General features: G+C 46.0%; 1 protein-coding gene across 1 annotated transcript in view; it reads right to left on the bottom strand.

The window, feature by feature from the left end:
• The window catches only part of GALNT16 (polypeptide N-acetylgalactosaminyltransferase 16), a 286276-nt gene that overhangs the window by 104240 nt on the left and 159793 nt on the right, over positions 1-22243 (bottom strand). Inside the window, exon 5 of the mRNA XM_077464723.1 lies at positions 2211-2276. Within this exon, the coding sequence (XP_077320849.1) occupies positions 2211-2276 (66 nt within the window). The remainder of the gene's footprint in view (positions 1-2210; positions 2277-22243) is intronic.

Here is a 22243-nt window from a genome sequence, read left to right as displayed (position 1 = left end):
GCAGAATCTGGTGCAGCTCCACATAGAAACCAATCAGCTTCCTTTTTTTTTTTTTTTGTCAAAGCTTAATTGAACAAGCTGAAGTTAGAAGCTGATTGGCTACCATGCACAGCTGCACCAGATTTTGCACTCTCCAATTTTCGTAAATCAACCTCAATAATCCTCTCCTTCATATGTAAAATCCACCATTATTGGGGGCTTCTGCAACATGAGCATTTTGGGACCATTTTTTGCAGAACTTCTATCCTATCAACCACTTTTGGCATACCCCAACCTGAGGGACTAAAGTCTGGTTCTCCTTATGTATTGAGTGTGTCTATCCAACAGAGCTGTTGGTAGAAATCATAGGGCCCCATACTGGCTACCTGGCAGGGCCCCGCTCCCTCTGCCCGCCCACCAGAAAATATCAAATTATATTCTCGCAAAAAATATACTAAAATCATTATTATATTACATATTTACCAGCCCTTTCTCCCACTCTCCACCCTGAAACATCCCCTTGTGTGCTGTAAGAGCTGGCAAAGCTGCAGGGAAAGAGGGCGTAAAGGGGTGCCTGGAAAGCAAGGGGATAGGGGGCGCATATGCTAGAATTGATCCCCCTGCAGCACAGCTGGAGGGAAGAAGTGGAGGAAAAGCCAGCAGAGCTGCAGGGAGAGGCAAAAGAGGATTGGTGTCTGCAGTAAGGCAGTACGGCTGGCCCTCCTGCTCAGAAGGTGCCACCCTTTTGAACAGATGGGGCCCGGCCACAGTACAGGAGGGCTGGCTGTACTGATACTAATGCTAATACTATTCTACTATAATTTTTTGGGGGGGGTAAAACAACAAAACAAAGACATGACACTTTATAGCAAGAATATGCAATTAGCGGACCATCATGCCTCTGCCTCTGGGTGTCATGCATGTGGCTGAGTCTTGCTATGCCTCATGAGATTTGTAGTTCTGCAACAGCTGGAGGTCCGCTAATTGCATATCCTTGCTATATAGGGTTCTTCCATTCCATTTCCTGTTTTTTCTACTCTTTTTTTCTTTTTTTTTTTCTTTTTTTCTAAAGCCCACTACCTGCTGATGTCACAGAGCCGGTCCAGGTTTAGGAAAGATCGCAACCATATGGTCGGGATCCATCCACATGCCTGGGCCTGTACCCGTCTCAGCCTCTCAGTGAACTGCTGAGAGATTGGGCTGGCCTCTCCCACCTCCTCCACAGCCCAGCACTCCAGTGAGCGAGGAGGGGCAGAGCAGACAACGGTGACTGACAGTCACCAGCTCTCTGCTCAGGGAGCACTGAGAACTGAGTGATCGGTGGTGTTTGATCATTCGATTTTCAGCTTTAGAGCTGGTGGGGGAGAGATGCAGCACCAGACTGATGCTGCATCCACCTAGGTATGATTCTAAAATAAATAAAACATTGCCATACTTCTCTTTTACTGATGGTGCTATATTTTGATATTCTACACATACTGTATATTGGTCAATAGTGCAAATGCAGGGAAATAAATAGGGATGTGTTTTTAAAGCAGTAAACCCAAGGCCTCTTGCACACTGCAGCTTGAATAAGCTCAGTACAGCTTTTTTTTTTTTCTGGAGCTAAAATACAGCCCATTAATTGTAATGTGCCTATGCACACAGACGCGTAAACAAAAGCCATGCATTCATCAGTAAAAAAATAAATAAAAATAAAAATATATATATATATATATATATAAATCTGCACTTTTGGTCAGTAATTTACACCTTATGCGCACAAATGCACGCAAAATGCGCATGATCTCACGCAAAATGTGTGCAAATGCCCATTCACATATTGTGCAGAACAAAAACATGAGAATACGTTTTTGCGCTGGTGTGCATATTTGCGCAAAAATGCAAGAAAATATATGCAAAAAAATAAACTGGCTGCAAAAGTAGATGCTCAAACAAGAGTATTGTGGGCCAAACACTCACCGAACATTCACTGCAGGTGTATTTTACTGGTGTGTTTTACATGACAGTGATTAATTGTGAATTAATGTTTGGTAAAAGTCACGTTTACTGCCTTATAAATATGCCCTAAATCAGTTGAAAGACAATATTACGTTTTTTAATGTAGGAATGGTTTCTACTACATTTGTCATTATCTTGGGGATTCACAACCACTCCAGAGTAATTGTGAAATTTTTATAGAAATCACAACACGAGGGGGGGTTTCTGTCACAATGAAATCCATATCGCACCTTCTCTCCGGCTGTTTCTCAAGCATTTAACCTTCGGAATTTTCGTGAGTAGTTGGCAATCATCGGCTGTGGAAAGAGAAGAGGCAAAAAACAAATAATTGGTACATTGCAATTATGATTCACCTCAAAAGCTAGAGCTCCCAGGAGTGATTCCATAGGAAGAATCTGCTTTCACTTATTATCGTATTAATCAGACTGACAACACTAATCCTCTCAACTAAAGTGCACTCATGCTCATCTGCTCAAATAGAAACCTCTCCACAAGAAGAGAGGCTGCATGTCTCTCCTTTAGGTCCAATCATGCAGAAACCATAATCATTTGGAGGTACACCTGATCAATAAACTTGTCCTGCACAGTAGGAAACTGCTGCACCATAACACCATAAATATACTAATGAATGAAATATTATATGTGGGTGTGACAGTCTTTATTGAACTTGCACAACCGGCAAACAAAAACATCTTCCTTCATCAAAAATAAAAAAACTGGCCCATACTCCTGGTATAACAAAATCAAATCCTCGGCTCACCGCCCACCAACAGATCTCCTAACAGGGTTGGGTCCCCACCAGCTTCAGAGGGTCCCAAACAGGAGGTTTCCAGCCCTTATGCAGAGTTTCAGCCACAAGCAGTCCACCACCCTGAAGACCCGTACACACGATCGGACTTTCTGATGTGAAATGTTGGATGTCAGGCTGTTGGCGGACAATCCGCCCGAGTGTATGCTCCATCGGAAATTTGTTGTCGGACTTTCCGTCAACAAATGTTGGATGACAGGTTTTCAAATTTTCCACCAACAAATGTGTGTTGTCGGATTTTCCGATCGTGTGTACAAAAGTCCAAAGTACAAACATGCATGCTCGGTCTTGTAAACTAGCGTTCGTAATGGAGAATTAACATTCGTGACGCGGCAAATTATGAAGTATCGAAATGCACCGCACATTCTCTTCTTTTTTAATGGGATAATAATGAAGCTGCTTTGCTGGTGATACTGAAGGATGATGGAGTTATTGCAAACAAAGTTTCAAAGGCTTTTTTTTCTAGTGATATAAAGAATAATATTCTTATGTTTTTTATTTGGGCAAGTTACTACAACACCATTATCCCCTAGTTTTTAAGATCAAAGATACAACTATGTTGTTGTGCTTTGTCAATTTTACATTGTATTTTTTAAAATGTAACTGCCTACTCCCAAACTGTCATTTGAAGTAAAACACATAGCCAAGTATTATTATACACAATTTTCTTACTGTGCATTAAAAAAAAAATAGCGCTTATTCATGTGGCACTCTGTATATAAAAATAAAATAAAAACTGTTATTTGAAAAATAAAAAATAAAAAAATAGACAATCTGCCAATAGAACTTAACCAAAAAGCGCATTCTATGCATCCAAAAATCGAGAAAATATACCAAATCAAATCATTATTCATCCAAAAAAATTATGTCAAATCAATGACTCCAAGGCCAATAATAAATAACACGTTATCTCCTCCGATTCTGCAACATGTCTGGTTTTACGAACGGCAGTTCAGAAATGAACTGAAAAGCACAAAATGAAAAGCACAAATTGAAAATCGCTAAATGAAAAATGCGAAAAGAAAAGCGTGAATCAACACTCACCAAACTTCTACTAACACGAAATTAGTAGAAGTAGCCCAAAGGGTGGCGCTAAAGATCTGAAAAACCACGTAGTATGTCTAGTGTGTCACTACGTTCGTAATTGTTGGCCAACATTTGTGTAACCGTGTGTATACAAAACAAGTTTGAGCCAACGCCCTTCGGACAAAATTCCATGGATTTGTTGGCCAACAATCCGATCGTGTGTATGAGGCATTACTCTTTAGTAGTGTGTCCTGCTGCACACTCCACTTTACAGACACCTGCCCACAGCTTTCAGTTCCACTTTAGGCTTGCCTTGCAGGCGCTCTAGCACTGTATTTAGGGATGGGAGGCTATTTACCACCCAGAAGTCTTGCCGAACCCTTGAATTCTGGGTTCCAAATGAGGACTTACCAATCCTCAGTCCTCTCCACGTGGACTACTTAAATTGTATACAAGTCATACCCCTTTAAAGAAACCACAAACCAAACAGTGGGGGGATATAAATGTCACCCAGTACACATCATATTTATACTTATACTCTATATTGTCAAAATATAGTTTATACACTATATTGTCAAAAGTATTGAGACACCTGCCTTTACACACATATGAACTTTTTTTATATATATTTTCGGTTCCATAGAAAATTACAAAAAAGAAATATCAAACAACATACTACATAAAAGTGCAGCAGTTCCAGTAGACAAGGCAGCTTCTATTAAGATGATAATGGCATCATCATAAAAAGAAAACAGCAAGGCGTTACATCATTGAGCATAAATTTAACTCAGTATGGCTACTTTCACACTGAAGAGCTTTACAGGTGCCTGCATGCATATATATATATATATATATATATATATATATATATATATATATATATATATATATATATATATATATATTTATATCATGTAATCTATACAAGGGCTCCCCTAATATCCATCTGACAAAACCAGAAAATGTCCCTGTTCTGTGTTTCTGGCTCCCTTTGGTTTCTGAGCTGAGCGTGATGCAGTAATGCATTGGAATATTATGTTGGTTTGGAATGTCTTCTTTGATTTATTTAGCAGCTCACTAAATGCGGATACCTAGATTAATGCCGCGATATAGATTGATACCAAAATAGTGTTTGAGTGCCTATATTTTCACATTGGCTTCCTGTGCTTTTCTAAAAAATGCAAACATTGTATACAAATATATTGTAAACTGGAAGCAATTAAAGAGAGCCTGTCACCTAAAAAAAAAAAAAAAGAATAATGGTTGTACAGCACATCACCAGGTATACAAAATAAAATATTTTATTTGGACCTCGGTGTCCAGATTGGTGTTATAGCATAATAATATTTAAAGAGGAAAGGTGATCCTAAGACCCCTTTCACAATGGAGACATTTTTCAGGCGCTGCAGCGCTAAAAATAGCGACTGCATAGCGTCTGAAAAAAGCCTCAGCTGCAAACCCAGTGTGAAAGCCCGCGTGCTTTCATACTGGGGCTCTACGCTGGCAGGGCGTCACAAAAAGTCCTGCCAGCAGCTTCTTTGCATTGGTATATGAGTGGTGAATACACCGCTCCTCCATCGCTCCTCCGCCGCTTCTGCCCATTTAAAACAACAGGGAAGCGCCATCATACCGCCAGCAAAGTGCAGCTGCAGCTGCGTTTTGCGGGCGGATTTAACCCTTTTTCGGCCTCTAGCGGGCGTTAAAAAACGCCCCGCTAATAGTGCCACTAAAATAATGGTAAAATGGAGCTTAAAATAGCGATGCTTTACCGCCAATGCCCGGGGCGGCTCAGTGTGAAAGGGGTCTAATTCTCTGCAGTGTCCAAGCAAAGAGCATTGCAAAATACAGACCCTTTTTTTTTTCTACTGGTAAATATTTGGCAATAACACAATAACCTAAATTTAAAATGAAACTTGTCTCTATTGTCACAGCCTGCTATAGAACATTATGATCCTGTCAGTTTAGTTTAAAAAGGAATCTTTTCATCTTTTTTATATTGACTAATATGTAAAATAGATTCACTTCCCCAGAGCAGTACAGTGTCACTATGGTAACACTGTACTGCTCAGGTCACAGTATGTAAAAAAAAGCCAAAAAAATGTAAATATGTAAAATAGATCAGCTTAGAAAAAATCGTCGTATTAATGTGAACTAAAGTTTTATTACTGTATTATTTGTATAATTTGTAAATAGATATATCTACATAGGTGTACCCATTATTACTCATTAGAAACTCATCTTTCTGCTTTTCAGTGCTGCTTGGTGGTTGTGCTTTACTGCTTCTTCTCACAAGTATTGTTCTTATTATTATACAGGATTTATATAGCACCAACAGTTTGTACAACGCTTTACAACACGAGGGCAGACAGTACAGTTGCAACATAATTCAATACAGGAAAACAGAAAACAGAAAAGTCTTTAAAGTGATACTAAAGTCTTGTTTTTTTTTATTTATTTAAAAATAACAAATATGTCATACTTAACTGCTCTGTGCAGTGGTTTTGCACAGAGCAGCCCAGATCCTCCTATTCTCGGATCCCTCTTCGGCGCTCCCGGCCCCTCCCCCCGTCGAGTGCCCCCACAGCAAGCTATATGTGTCCATTCAGACAAGGAGCTACAGCTCGGCCTCGTCCCCTCTCTCCCCTCATTGGCTCACTGACTTATAGCAGTGGGAGCCAATGGAGGAAGAGACTCAGACAACATCCCTGTATCGAGATGGGGCTCAGGTAGATGGCTCGAGATGGGGCTTCATCCCTGGCTCGAGATGGGGTTTCTGCAAACAGAATGTTTTTTTTTATTTTAATGCATAGAATGCATTAGGATATAAAAAAACAATTCTGCCTTTTCAACCACTTTAAGTCAGCTGAGTGATTGACTCATTGAAATCAATGCACTCCCTGTGCGGAGTGCATTGATTTCAAAAGATGTTAAAGTGTATGTATACAATATTTTTTTTGTATTTTCTTCTTTTTGGTCTGTTAAATATGCCATGATAAGCGTGTTATTAATCTTTTCGACAAGTGCAAAAAAAAAAAGTTGTTGATCCAGCTAGAAATTTTTTGTGCTGATAACCTTTGCCACTGTGACCCTTCTCTTCTCTACTCTGCTGCTGATCACCTCTAAGCCCTTGTACACACGGTCGGACATTCCGACGGAAAATGTCCGATCGGACCGTGTTGTCGGATAATCCAACTGTGTGTGGGCTCCATCGGACTGTTTCCGTCGGAATATCCGACCGACAAAGTTTTAGAGCTGGGCTTTAAAACTTTCCGACAACATGATCCGATCGGACTTTGTCCGATTGTGTGTAGAGAATTCCGATCGGACAAAGTGCCACGCATGCTCAGGTCAAATTCCTAGACCAAAGCTATTGGCTACTAGCCTGAACGTAGTCCCGTCGTAAACGAAATAACGTCATCATGTTACGTACGATCGGATTTTCTGACAACTTTGTACGACCGTGTGTATGCAACACAAGTTTCGGATTTTGTTGTCGGAATGTCCGACCGTGTGTACAAGGGCTTAGACAAAATCTCACCCTGTCCTGCCCAAAACTAGCTACTTTCATCTACAACAGCTCACTCTCTTCTTACCTAGACAAGCTTGCCCCCCCCCCCCCCCCCCCCCGCATGCAGAATCAGGCCCCAACCGCTACAACCCTGGAAAACAACAGAAGTCTCAGAAAACGTTGCCGCTCTCTTGAGCGTCTGTGGCATAAGACTAAGTTCCAGGAAGAATTGGAATAATATAAATCTGCGCTCCTAAAATACTATTCCTGCCTCTGCACTGCCAAACAGACCTATTTTATCACACTGCTTAACACCCTCTCATCCAGTTCACGTCAACTCTTCTCTATCTTTAATAGTGATGGACGAACTTCCGACGGGACGTTTCGCGAACGCGAAACGCGAACGGACACAAACGTTCGCGAAAACGACCGTTCGCCGCGGGCTCCATTGACTTCAATGGGAGGCGAATTTCGCAAACCTTTAGGTCGAATTTGCGGCCACGGGGTAATTATTAGGGGGTAGCACGTAGTCCCACCACCTGGACAATAGCATAATACATGTATGAGGTGAATTTGGGATCGATAACTACAAGCATTTTTTTTTTATTTGGGAAATTGTTCTGACAATTCAGGACTATGGAGCTAATGAAGGCAATGGAGGAGAGGGAAGGTCAGGGACCAGGGTAGGCAAACAAGAGGGTGCAGGAGATACAGAGCACTGACAGCAGCACCGTAATACAGAGCACTGACATCAGCACCGTGACATACAGCGCTGACAGCAGCTCCGTGACATACAGCGCTGACAGCAGCTCCGTGACATACAGCGCTGACAGCAGCTCCGTGACATACAGCGCTGACAGCAGCTCCGTGACATACAGCGCTGACAGCAGCTCCGTGACATACAGCGCTGACAGCAGCACCGTGACATACAGCGCTGACAGCAGCTCCGTGACATACAGCGCTGACAGCAGCTCCGTGACATACAGCGCTGACAGCAGCTCCGTGACATACAGCACTGACAGCAGCTCCGTGACATACAGCGCTGACAGCAGCTCCGTGACATACAGCGCTGACAGCAGCACCGTGACATACAGCGCTGACAGCAGCTCCGTGACATACAGCGCTGACAGCAGCTCCGTGACATACAGCGCTGACAGCAGCTCCGTGACATACAGCGCTGACAGCAGCTCCGTGACATACAGCGCTGACAGCAGCTCCGTGACATACAGCGCTGACAGCAGCTCCGTGACATACAGCGCTGACAGCAGCTCCGTGACATACAGCGCTGACAGCAGCTCCGTGACATACAGCGCTGACAGCAGCTCCGTGACATACAGCGCTGACAGCAGCTCCGTGACATACAGCGCTGACAGCAGCTCCGTGACATACAGCGCTGACAGCAGCACCGTAAGCAGCCCCAGGAGGAAGTCAGCACAGCACAGGGATGGTGTGATCCCCTCATAATAAGAACCCCCAGGAGGAAGTCAGCACAGCACAGGGATGGTGGGAGCCCCTCATAATAAGAACACCCAGGAGGAAGTCAGCACAGCACAGGGATGGTGGGAACCCCTCATAATAAGCAGCCCCAGTAGAAATATGACACCGCTCAACCTCTTCAAAGAGGAGGGTAGGGGCATATAGTACGGTGTGCTTTTTTGGGTCAGGGAAGTGAGCCAAATGAATTAAGAAGGTCTGTGTGCTTGATTCCAAAAATTGTTTATAGACATATACATGGTCTACTGATCACATGTGTTGAATTCCTCCGAGATCCATGCCTCATTCATTTTTAGAAATGTGAGGTAGTTAACACTGTGGTGAGCTAGGCGAGTACGCTTATCGGTCACAATCCCCCCTGCTGCGCTGAACGTCCTTTCGGACAGGACACTGGATGAGGGGCAAGCCAACAGTTCGATTGCAAATTGGGCAAGCTCTGGCCAGAGGTCAAGCCTGCCCACCCAGTAGTCTAGGGGTTCATCACTCCTCAGAGCGTCCACATCGGCCGTTAACCCAATGTAGTCGGACACCTGACGGTCTAGGCGTTCCCTGATGCTGGATCCGGATGACACCTGTCGATGGGTCGGCTGAAAGAATGACCTCATATCCGAAGTCACCAACACATCTTCAAACCGGCCTCTTCTTGCAGGCGCTGTTGGATTGGTACCCGCAAATCCTTCTCTGGGAGTGGGAATTGCTCCTCTGCCAGCGCACGCAAAAGCAGAATGCAGCATTTCTCGAAGCAAGGCCTGGAAGTGCTGCATTCTGACAGCCCTCTGCGACGGCGGTAACATTTCCGCCATTTTGTGTTTGTACCGGGGGTCTAAGTACGTTGCCACCCAGTACTGGTCCTTGACCCTCATGCTTTTTATACGGGGGTCCCTATTAAAACACTGGAGCATGAAGGCCCCCATTTGCACTAAAGTGGAAGCGGTGTGGTGGCCTGGCTCCTGCTCATCATCCAGGATAATGTCGTCCTCTTCATTCTCCTCTCCCCATCCTCGCACAACAGGGATCCCAGAAAGGTTTAAAGCATGCTCTTCTTGCTCCTGCTCATCCGCCCCGGCACCATCCTCCTCTGACTCCTCATCAGACTCCTGTTGTTGACTTGTCTCAGATAGAGTAGCCCCCCCTGGGAATTCATCCAGCATTGCGACTTCCTCATCTTCCCGCTCCTGCTCCTCCACAGCCTGATCAATGACACGACGCAATGCACGCTCCAGAAAGAAGGCATAAGGTACCATGTCACTGATGGCGCCATGGCTGCGACTGACCAGTTTGGTGATCTCCTCAAATGGCCGCAGAAGTCTGCATGTGTCGCGCATGAGCAGCCACTGGCGCGGTGAAAAAAAACCCAGCTCCCCAGAACCGTTTCTTTCGCAGAGTTCATACAGGTAGACGTTAACTGCACGTTTCTGCTGGAGCAGCCTATCAAGCATATAGAAGGTTGAGTTCCATCGCGTCGGGCAATCGCAAATAAGACGTCTGACCGGCAGATGGTGTCGCCGCTGAATGTCAGCAAGGCGAGCCATGGCCGTGTAAGATCTTCTGAAATGGGCCGAGATTTTCCTTGCCTGCCGCAAGATGTCCTGGACCCCAGGGTATTTGACAAGGAATCGCTGCACGACCAAGTTTAAGACGTGTGCCATGCACGGCACGTGCGTGATTTTGCCCTGTTTCAATGCGCTAAGCAGATTGGCACCGTTGTCACACACCACTTTACCAACTGTCAAATTGAGCGGTGTTAGCCACTCATCTGCCTGTGAACGCAAAGCTGAAAGGAGTGCCGGGCCAGTGTGGCTCTTTGCTTCCAGGCACAACAGACGCAGCACGGCATGGCAACGTCTCACCTGGCATGTGGAATAGGTTCTGGGGAGCTTGGGCGGTGCAGTGGAAGAGACGCTAGCAGCGGAAAAGGAGGAGGCAGCTGAGGAGGAGAGGGAGGAGGATGGAGTAGGAGGAGGAGAAGAAGAGTCAGGCCTGCATGCAATCCGTGGCGGTAAAACCAAATCTACACGGGTGCCACGGGTTACATGCTTGACGGCCGTCAGAAGGTTCACCCAGTGGGCAGTAAAACTGATATACCTTCCCTGCCCGTGTTTGCTAGACCACGTGTCTGTGGTCAGATGTATCTTGGCACCGACACTGTGTGCCAGAGATACATTCACTTGCCGCTGAACATGGCCATATAGCTCTGGGATGCCCTTCTCTGAGAAATACTTCCTTCCTGGGACCTTCCATTGTGGTGTTCCAATGGCCACAAATTTGCGAAAGGCCTCCGAGTCCACCAGTTTATATGGCAGTAGTTGGCGGGCTATGAGTTCTGACAAGCCAGCCGCCAACCGTTGGGCAAGAGGGTTATCCGGCGTCATCATTTTTTTACGCTCAAACATTAGGCCCACGGAAGCCTGCCTTTTTGCAGAAAAATGTGAGCTTGGCGTGATGGAAGGTGGAGTGGAGGACAATTGTGAGGAGAGAGGAGAAGGAGAAGTAGAAGACGAGGCTGGACGGTGAGAGCCTGCAGTGTGGCTTTGTGTGTTCCGTTGCTCCCACTGGGCTCGGTGATGGCTGCTCATGTGCCTTCTTAAGGCGGTCGTCCCTAGGTGAGTATTGGGCTTACCGCGACTAACGCGTTGACTGCAAAGATTGCAGATGGCAACGCTATTGTCAGCAGCGGACACGTTAAAAAAAGCCCACACTGCGGAGCCATGTGCCGGTGTCCTGGGAGCGCCAGATGTGACCGTACATGGTCGATGACTCGCTCCTGATACATTTGCAGTCTGCTTTGTCCCTGCTGTGCAATGTAAGTCATTGCTGCTTCTCCTCCCTATCTGCTGGTCCATATCTCCCTCTGAACTCCCCTCCTCTTCCTCTCTTGTGGGCACCCACGTGACATCACTAGACACGTCATCATCAACGTCACCTTCCCCACCGCTATAAGTAGAGTAGGCAGCAACACCGGGGACCAACCTCCTCCTTGGGCTGATCTGGGTACTGGCGTCAGACTGCTGAGTAGCGCTTGTTGCTACCTCCTCTTCCTGATCCAATACCAAGAGTGGCTGCGCATCAGAAATGTCCTCTTGATATGGATCGGAAAATAATTCCAGTGACTCAAGCGGAAGGTATGTGGTGGTGGTGGTGGTGGTCGTGTTGTTGGTGGTAGTGTCTTTGGGGGTGCACATAGCAGAGAGTGAAGAAGAGGGTGCAGATCGAGAGGATGAGGAGGGTGCAGAAGAGTAAGGCTGAGCGAGCCACTCAACCAAGTCTGGTGCATCCTTTAAAGTAATTGAACGCACCTTCTGCAACTTCCCACTTTGGCTCAAGCCTGTTGCTCCTGCCCTACCCCTACCACCCCTGCGGAAGGGCCTGCCTCTTCCTCTGCATGTCATTTTTTAAATGACCCTGTGACAAAACTCTTAGTCCCTATACCGCTGAAGGACTGCTGCAGTATAGGTGAGCGGTCAGCAGTGGTGCACGTCAACCCTATCTATTGTGGACCTATAGCGGTCCTTACAGAACAGCAGACTGTACCGCACTCAAGCCTATGTACCGTAGCACCCTATACCAAGTTACCAGTCCTTATAAGAACTTTTGTGGAACAAGCAGGTTGTGTGTTAGTGATTAGCAGACTGTACGTCAGTCCCTATACCGCTGAAGGACTGCTGCAGTATAGGTGAGCGGTCAGCAGTGGTGCACGTCAACCCTATCTATTGTGGACCGATAGCGGTCCTTACAGAACAGCAGACTGTACCGCACTCAAGCCTATGTACCGTAGCACCCTATACCAAGTTACCAGTCCTTATAAGAACTTTTGTGGACCAAGCAGGTTGTGTATTAGTGTTTAGCAGACTGTACGTCAGTCCCTATACCGCTGAAGGACTGCTGCAGTATAGGGCAGCGGTCAGCAGTGGTGCACGTCAACCCTATCTATTGTGGACCGATAGCGGTCCTTACAGAACAGCAGACTGTACCGCACTCAAGCCTATGTACCGTAGCACCCTATACCAAGTTACCAGTCCTTATAAGAACTTTTGTGGAACAAGCAGGTTGTGTGTTAGTGTTTAGCAGACTGTACGTCAGTCCCTATACCGCTGAAGGACTGCTGCAGTATAGGTGAGCGGTCAGCAGTGGTGCACGTCAACCCTATCTATTGTGGACCGATAGCGGTCCTTACAGAACAGCAGACTGTACCGCACTCAAGCCTATGTACCGTAGCACCCTATACCAAGTTACCAGTCCTTATAAGAACTTTTGTGGACCAAGCAGGTTGTGTATTAGTGTTTAGCAGACTGTACGTCAGTCCCTATACCGCTGAAGGACTGCTGCAGTATAGGGCAGCGGTCAGCAGTGGTGCACGTCAACCCTATCTATTGTGGACCGATAGCGGTCCTTACAGAACAGCAGACTGTACCGCACTCAAGCCTATGTACCGTAGCACCCTATACCAAGTTACCAGTCCTTATAAGAACTTTTGTGGACCAAGCAGGTTGTGTATTAGTGTTTAGCAGACTGTACGTCAGTCCCTATACCGCTGAAGGACTGCTGCAGTATAGGGCAGCGGTCAGCAGTGGTGCACGTCAACCCTATCTATTGTGGACCGATAGCGGTCCTTACAGAACAGCAGACTGTACCGCACTCAAGCCTATGTACCGTAGCACCCTATACCAAGTTACCAGTCCTTATAAGAACTTTTGTGGAACAAGCAGGTTGTGTGTTAGTGATTAGCAGACTGTACGTCAGTCCCTATACCGCTGAAGGACTGCTGCAGTATAGGGCAGCGGTCAGCAGTGGTGCACGTCAACCCTATCTATTGTGGACCGATAGCGGTCCTTACAGAACAGCAGACTGTACCGCACTCAAGCCTATGTACCGTAGCACCCTATACCAAGTTACCAGTCCTTATAAGAACTTTTGTGGAACAAGCAGGTTGTGTGTTAGTGATTAGCAGACTGTACGTCAGTCCCTATACCGCTGAAGGACTGCTGCAGTATAGGGCAGCGGTCAGCAGTGGTGCACGTCAACCCTATCTATTGTGGACCGATAGCGGTCCTTACAGAACAGCAGACTGTACCGCACTCAAGCCTATGTACCGTAGCACCCTATACCAAGTTACCAGTCCTTATAAGAACTTTTGTGGAACAAGCAGGTTGTGTGTTAGTGATTAGCAGACTGTACGTCAGTCCCTATACCGCTGAAGGACTGCTGCAGTATAGGTGAGCGGTCAGCAGTGGTGCACGTCAACCCTATCTATTGTGGACCGATAGCGGTCCTTACAGAACAGCAGACTGTACCGCACTCAAGCCTATGTACCGTAGCACCCTATACCAAGTTACCAGTCCTTATAAGAACTTTTGTGGACCAAGCAGGTTGTGTATTAGTGTTTAGCAGACTGTACGTCAGTCCCTATACCGCTGAAGGACTGCTGCAGTATAGGGCAGCGGTCAGCAGTGGTGCACGTCAACCCTATCTATTGTGGACCGATAGCGGTCCTTACAGAACAGCAGACTGTACCGCACTCAAGCCTATGTACCGTAGCACCCTATACCAAGTTACCAGTCCTTATAAGAACTTTTGTGGACCAAGCAGGTTGTGTATTAGTGTTTAGCAGACTGTACGTCAGTCCCTATACCGCTGAAGGACTGCTGCAGTATAGGGCAGCGGTCAGCAGTGGTGCACGTCAACCCTATCTATTGTGGACCGATAGCGGTCCTTACAGAACAGCAGACTGTACCGCACTCAAGCCTATGTACCGTAGCACCCTATACCAAGTTACCAGTCCTTATAAGAACTTTTGTGGAACAAGCAGGTTGTGTGTTAGTGATTAGCAGACTGTACGTCAGTCCCTATACCGCTGAAGGACTGCTGCAGTATAGGGCAGCGGTCAGCAGTGGTGCACGTCAACCCTATCTATTGTGGACCGATAGCGGTCCTTACAGAACAGCAGACTGTACCGCACTCAAGCCTATGTACCGTAGCACCCTATACCAAGTTACCAGTCCTTATAAGAACTTTTGTGGAACAAGCAGGTTGTGTGTTAGTGATTAGCAGACTGTACGTCAGTCCCTATACCGCTGAAGGACTGCTGCAGTATAGGGCAGCGGTCAGCAGTGGTGCACGTCAACCCTATCTATTGTGGACCGATAGCGGTCCTTACAGAACAGCAGACTGTACCGCACTCAAGCCTATGTACCGTAGCACCCTATACCAAGTTACCAGTCCTTATAAGAACTTTTGTGGAACAAGTGAGTTGTGAATGTTTAGCAGACTGCAGCAGAAGGGCAGCAGTCAAGTATAATATCCTTTCTATATTTGGAAGAAAGAATATTATACATGTACAAGCCTATTACTGTACCACTGATACCAGTCCTGAAAAGAACCTTTGTGGAACTAATAATAACAGCAAGTCTTTAAAATTACCCTCACTGCCTGACAACACTGCTTCCTTCCTGTCCCTATACAAATTGGCAAAAAAAGAGAACGATTAGTGGTTACTGGAACAGCTCTTTTGTGGACCTTGATAGTAACAGCTAATGATGATGATGATGATGATGATGATGAAAGACTAATCTGGCTGTCCCTGTAGCATACACCGTCCTTTCCCTTTCTCTAAACTAACAAAAGACACTCAGGCTGCTGCAAGAATCAGCAGCACAGCAAACCTATCAACACCTAACACCTATACCAGTCCTGAAAAGAACTTTTGTGTACCAAATAGCTAGTGGTTTATCTCTCCCTACTCCACACAGGAACCTGTCCCTATCTTAACAGAAGAAAGAATGTAAAATGGCCACCGGATCGGGTGTATTTATAGGTTAGGGGGAATGTACAAGTGTCCATGTGCTGTCATGTCTCAATTGGCTGTCCTGTATCACATGATAAACGTGTCACCAAAGGTTAAAGTTCTTGTATACATTAAACACGTAAGTCCGCCGCGGCGAACGACGGAAAAAGGCGTTCGAACGTGCGGACCGCGAATGTCGGAAATTCGCCGCGAAACGACCGCCGGGCGAACCGTTCGGCCATCACTAATCTTTAACACTCTACTCAGTCCTCCACTGCCTCCACCCTCTAATTCACTCACCACCCAGGAGATCGCCATTCACTTCAAAAATAAGATTTATACAATTCATGAGGAGCTCTCCAATGTGCAGAAACCTCCCCCCCTCAACACCCCATGCCCACACATACAATCATTACTTCCCTCATTCAACCCTGCTAGCATAAACAAGGTTGTTAAACTTTTATCTAACACTCATCTAACCACCTGCCCCCTGGATCCTCTCAAATGCTACGCTCACCCTCTGATTGCATTATACACTCTCTAACTCACATTTTCAACCTCTCCCTCTCTTGTGGCATCTTCCCAAACTCACTTTAAACATGTGCTAGTCCCCCCCATACTTCAAAAGCCCTCACTGGACCCCACCAATCTTAACAACCTATGCCCCATCTTCTTACTTGCATTCTCCTCCAAGCTTCTTGAAAGACTGGTCTACAACCGACTGAGGGACCATCTGACCATGGACAAAATTCTTGATCCCTTTCAGTCTGGATTTTGCCCTCAACACTCCATGAAAACTGCTCTCCTTAAACTCACAAATGACCTACTAATAAAATCAAATGAATGCTTTTCTGTACTACTTCTCCAGGACCTCTCTGCTGCCTTTCACACAGTGGACCAACCCCTACTTCACTTTTTTGGTCTCTGTGACTGTACTCTTCACTGGTTTCCATCCTATCTAACCCACCGCTCCTTCAGTGTGACTTACAACTCTACTTCCTCCTCTCCTCTTCCTTTCCCAGTCGGGGTCTCCCAAGGTTCTGTCCTTGGACCTCTCCTTTTCTCAATTTACACCACCTCCCTGGGTCAATTGATTGCCTCCCATGGCTTTCAATATCAGCTCTATGCTGATGACACCCAAATCTATCTCTCCACCCCCCAGCTCTCTCCATCTGTCTCGTCATGCATCACCAACTTACTACAGACATATTAGCCTGGATATCACATCACTTCCTCAAACTCAACCTATCCAAATCCGAGCTCATGATATTTCCTCCCCCAGGTGTCACTTCCCCTGATTTCTCTGTCAATATCAACTGCTTAAATATCAACTTGTCCCCCCATGCCAAGGTCCTAGGTGTAATCCTGGACTCTGAACTAACCCATCAGCCCCACATCCTATCACTATCCAAAATTTGCCACCTCAACCTCCTCATTGACTTACCTCTAAAAAGGCTATCCCCACTTCAGTCCATCATAAACGCTGCTGCCAGGCTCATCCACCTCACAAACCGCTTAGTGACTGCTATACCCCTCTGCCAATCCCTCCATTGGCTAACACTCAACCAACAAATTAGGCCTCATGCACACGGACGTTTTTACAGCCACTTTTTTGAGCTTTTTTTGCAGCTTAAAAACGGCTGTCCATGTTAGTCTATGGCTTCATGCCCACCTAGGCGTTTTTGAGCTGCAAATGGCATAGGCGTTTTTAAGCTGTGAAAAAAACCCAGGACCAGTGCGTTCCGTGGCGTGGAGCTAGAGCTGTAAAAACGCGTATCGCGGGAAAACGCGCAAAAACGAGCATAAACGCGCAAAAACGCGCATAAACGCGCAACATATTTTCTTTGTTTTCTGAGTGCTATAGCCAAGAGATGTGTTTCTTAAAAAACGCTACTTAACGCTAAAAAACGCGCAAAAACGCCAATGCAAAACGCGGTAAAAATCACGTTTTTAACAACAATTTTTCCAGGCATCGGAGCTAGCTTTGCAGCCAGTTTTTTAAAACGTCCGTGTGCATGAGCACTTAAATTCAAGATACTAACAATAACTTACAAAGTCATCCACAACCTGGCTCCCAGCTACATCACTAACCTAGTCTCAAAATACCAACCTAATCATTCTCTTGACTCCTCCCAAGACCTCCTGCTCTCTAACTCCCTTGTCACCTCATCCCATGCTTGCCTTCAGGACTTCTCCAGAGCCTCACCCATCCTCTGGAATGCTCTATCCCAATCTGTCCGACTTTCTCCTAATTTGTCCACTTTCAGACGATCCCTGAAAACACATCTCTTCAGAGAAGGCTATCTGGGCCCAACTAACAACTGTACATTTACTTTCTCCATCAGCACATCCCCCACAGTTATTACCTCTTGTATTTCTTGACCTTCCCTCTTAGATTGTAAGCTCTAAGCAGCAGGGCCCTCTGATTCCTACTGTATTAAAGTGTTGTATTTGTAATCTCTACCCTCAAGTTGTAAAGCGATGCGTAAATTGTTGGCACTATATAAATCCTACAGTATATAATAATATTAAAGTGGAAGTAAACTCCCCTATCATTTTCAGCCAAGGAAGCTGCCATCTTTGCCTCTGTTTAATCTTCAACTGCTATGGTGCTGCACATGTGATTCGTTATGACACCAGCCATTGGATGGTTTGATAGTTTGGCTGAGAGCACAGCCAATGTGCAGTTAGCATTCCCGGCATGCCTTTTTTTTTTTTAACTGTTTAAATCCATGGGTTTACTTCCACTTTAGTAATAATAACTCGCTGTGCCCTCTGCCCTGGAAATTTTATCAATTAGCATTGTTATGTAGGATTATGTAGTCCCAAAACGTCCCTCTTTCTAGGGTGACAATGTTGCTCAGTACAGTTATCCCCATAGGACAGGAAGTGTTACTGGCAGGTTTATCAAGTTAAAATGTGTGAAAAAAACAAATGTATCCACCACATTTAAGGATCAGTAAGCTGCAATACTATAAATTTTTGTTCTTGGGTTTAGAGATGCTTAGCAAATTCACTAAGCCAATGAGAAATGCCTCTATTCGCTAATCTAAAAATCTCTATATTTTATATAATACCAAATACATGGGAGATCAAGCTTGTAAAAAATGTGATATGTCTAATAAAAAATGACTTTGAGGTAAACACAGCAATAATATAAAAAAAAAAAAAAAAAACTGCCCGCACTGAAATTATACCACACTTTCCTTTTAATGGTGAAGTGCCATTATTGCATTGTTGCTGTTGAGCGTGTATGGAACATTGTGGTAATTACCTAAAAAATCTATATCGATAGCTGTGGGCTTGAAAAGTAAACAATTTTAATATTCACAGAGTGTATGTGAACATCTCTATAATTAATGAAGTTCAAAGTATATCAGCCAGTTAGAACTAAAACTGTTTCCATTACCCTACAGCTATCAAGAAGATTCAGACTTTTAGATTCCAAGCCATAACTTTTCAGCTCAGGCTTGGATCAACTAATAGACATACCATAGGTGCAGACTGTGCAGCCACACAAAGGCCTTCTTAGAGTTTGTGGCCCATTTATAATAAATGTGGGCCAGGCAAGTCTTAGGTGTTAGTGGTCTTACCTTGCATATTAACCAGTTGCCGACCGCCGCACGCCGATGTACGTCGGTAGAATGGCACGGGCAGGCATAAGGACATACATGTACGTCCCTTGCCTCCCGCGGGTCGGGGGCCCGATCGGGCCCCCGCCCGGTGCCTGCGGCGGTCGGTTTTCGTCCGGGAGCGATCCGGGACGAGGGGGCGGCCATTCATTCATGGCCACCCCCTCGCGATCGCTCCCGACGAATAGAAATCCCCGGTGACATCACTTCCTCTCCTGTAATGTAAACACAGGAGAGGAAGTGATGTATTCTCTCCTCCGTGTCGGTATTTTTCGTTCCGACACGGAGGAGAGCGGATCGGTGAGTTGCACCAACACTCTACACACACAGTAGAACATGCCAGGCACACTCACACCCCCCCTTTACCCCCCGATCACCCCCCCAATTACCCCTGCCCCCCAGTCACAGTGACACCAATGTCATTTTTTTTTTTTTTTTTTGCATTGGTGTCATTTGTGACTGTAATAACTGTTAGGGCAGTTAGAGTTAGCCCCCTTTAGTTCTAATGTACCCCCCTAACCCCCCCAATAAAGGTTTAACCCCGTGATCACCCCCCGTCGCCAGTGTCACTAAGGCTGGGTTCACATTGCAGCGGTTTATGAGAACGAATGTGATTCGCACCGCACTGCAGTGCAAATCACATCCGATCTCTGTGCGATTCGAGTTCAGCCTTTCGCCGCACCCGCCGCACCCGCCACACCCGCCGCACCCGCCGCAAATTCGCACGGGACCCTTTTTTTGGCCCGCAGCAGAATCGGATCGCATGGGTGTTCACACCATGCGATCCGAGTTTGCAGATCGCACTGCGATATGCGAACTGATCTGGGGGTGTCAGTAACATTTCACTGACACTCCCAGCAGTTCGCATAGGGCAGTGTGAACTGCCGCCGGGAGGCATGCGATGCGGGAACCCGCCGCGGATTCGCGGCGTTTCCGCATCGCTCCAGTGTGAACCCAGCCTAATAAGCGATCATTTTTCTGATCGCCGTATTAGTGTCACAGGTGACGCTAGTTAGGCAGGTAGGTATTTAGGTTCGCCGCAGCTTTTTATAGCGCCAGGGACCCCCATATACTACCGCATAAAGCCCCCTGATTGCCCCCTAGTTAACCCTTTCACCAGTGATCACCATATAACTGTTACAGGTGACGCTGGTTGGTTAGTTATTTTTTTATAGTTTCAGGGCACCCGCCATTTATTACCTAATAAAGGTTTAACCCCCTGATCACCCGGCGGGTGTCATTTGTGACTAATAACTGTTAGGGCAGTTAGGGTTAGCCCCCTTTAGTTCTAAGGTACCCCCCTAACCCCCCCAATAAAGGTTTAACCCCGTGATCACCCCCCGTCGCCAGTGTCACTAAGGCTGGGTTCACATTGCAGCGGTTTATGAGAACGGATGTGATTCACACCGCACTGCAGTGCAAATCACATCCGATCTCTGTGCGATTCGAGTTCAGCCATTCGCCGCACCCGCCGCAAATTCGCACGGGACCCTTTTTTTGGCCCGCAGCAGAATCGGATCGCATGGGTGTTCACACCATGCGATCCAAGTTTGCAGATCGCACTGCGATATGCGAACTGATCTGGGGGTGTCAGTAACATTTCACTGACACTCCCAGCAGTTCGCATAGGGCAGTGTGAACTGCCGCCGGGAGGCATGCGATGCGGGAACCCGCCGCGCATTCGTGGCGTTCCCGCATCGCTCCAGTGTGAACCCAGCCTAATAAGCGATCGTTTTTCTGATCGCTGTATTAGTATCACAGGTGACGCTAGTTAGGCAGGTAGGTATTTAGGTTCGCTGCAGCTTTTTATAGCGCCAGGGACCCCCATATACTACCGCATAAAGCCCCCTAATTGCCCCCTAGTTAACCCTTTCACCAGTGATCACCATATAACTGTTACAGGTGACGCTGGTTGGTTAGTTATTTTTTTATAGTTTCAGGGCACCCGCCATTTATTACCTAGTCTCACTAGTGTACCCCTAAATTTAGGGGTGTCTACTTTCCAAAATGGGGTCATTTGGGGGGGGTTTGTGCCATCTTGGCATTTTATGGCCTTCAAAACTGTAACGCCCTTAGAAAGCCTGAAGGCGGTGCTTGGTTTTCGGGGCCCCGTACGCGGCTAGGCTCCCAAAAAGTCCCACATATGTGGTATCCCCGTACTCAGGAGAAGCAGCAGAATTTATTTTGGGGTGTCATTTCACATATGCCCATGGCATGCGTGAGCAATATATCATTTAGTGACAACTTTGTGAAAAAAAAAAAAAAAAAGTTTGTAATTTTCCCGCAACTTGTGGCAAAATATAAAATATTCCATGGACTCAACATGCCTCTCAGCAAATAGCTTGGGGTGTCTACTTTCTAAAATGGGGTCATTTGTGGGGGTTTTGTGCCATCTTGGCATTTTATGGCCTTCAAAACTGTAATAGGTAGTGAGAAGTGAACTCAAAAATTTACGCCCTTAGAAAGCCTGAAGGCGGTGCTTGGTTTTCGGGGCCCCGTACGCGGCTAGGCTCCCAAAAAGTCCCACATATGTGGTATCCCCGTACTCAGGAGAAGCAGCAGAATTTATTTTGGGGTGTCATTTCACATATGCCCATGGCATGCATGAGCAATATATCATTTAGTGACAACTTTGTTAAAAAAAAAAAAAAAAAAAAAAGTTTGTAATTTTCCCGCAACTTGTGGCAAAATATAAAATATTCCATGAACTCAACATGCCTCTCAGCAAATAGCTTGGGGTGTCTACTTTCTAAAATGGGGTCATTTGTGGGGGTTTTGTGCCATCTTGGCATTTTATGGCCTTCAAAACTGTAATAGGTAGTGAGAAGTGAACTCAAAAATTTACGCCCTTAGAAAGCCTGAAGGCGGTGCTTGGTTTTCGGGGCCCCGTACGCGGCTAGGCTCCCAAAAAGTCCCACATATGTGGTATCCCCATACTCAGGAGAAGCAGCAGAATTTATTTTGGGGTGTCATTTCACATACGCCCATAGCATGTGTGAGCAATATATCATTTA

Source organism: Lithobates pipiens, unplaced genomic scaffold (genome assembly GCF_037356315.1).
Source record: "Lithobates pipiens isolate NorthernLeopardFrog02 unplaced genomic scaffold, aLitPip1_a1.2 Scaffold_30, whole genome shotgun sequence".
Taxonomy (NCBI): Eukaryota; Metazoa; Chordata; class Amphibia; order Anura; family Ranidae; genus Lithobates; species Lithobates pipiens.
This window is presented reverse-complemented; position numbering and strand designations above follow the sequence as displayed.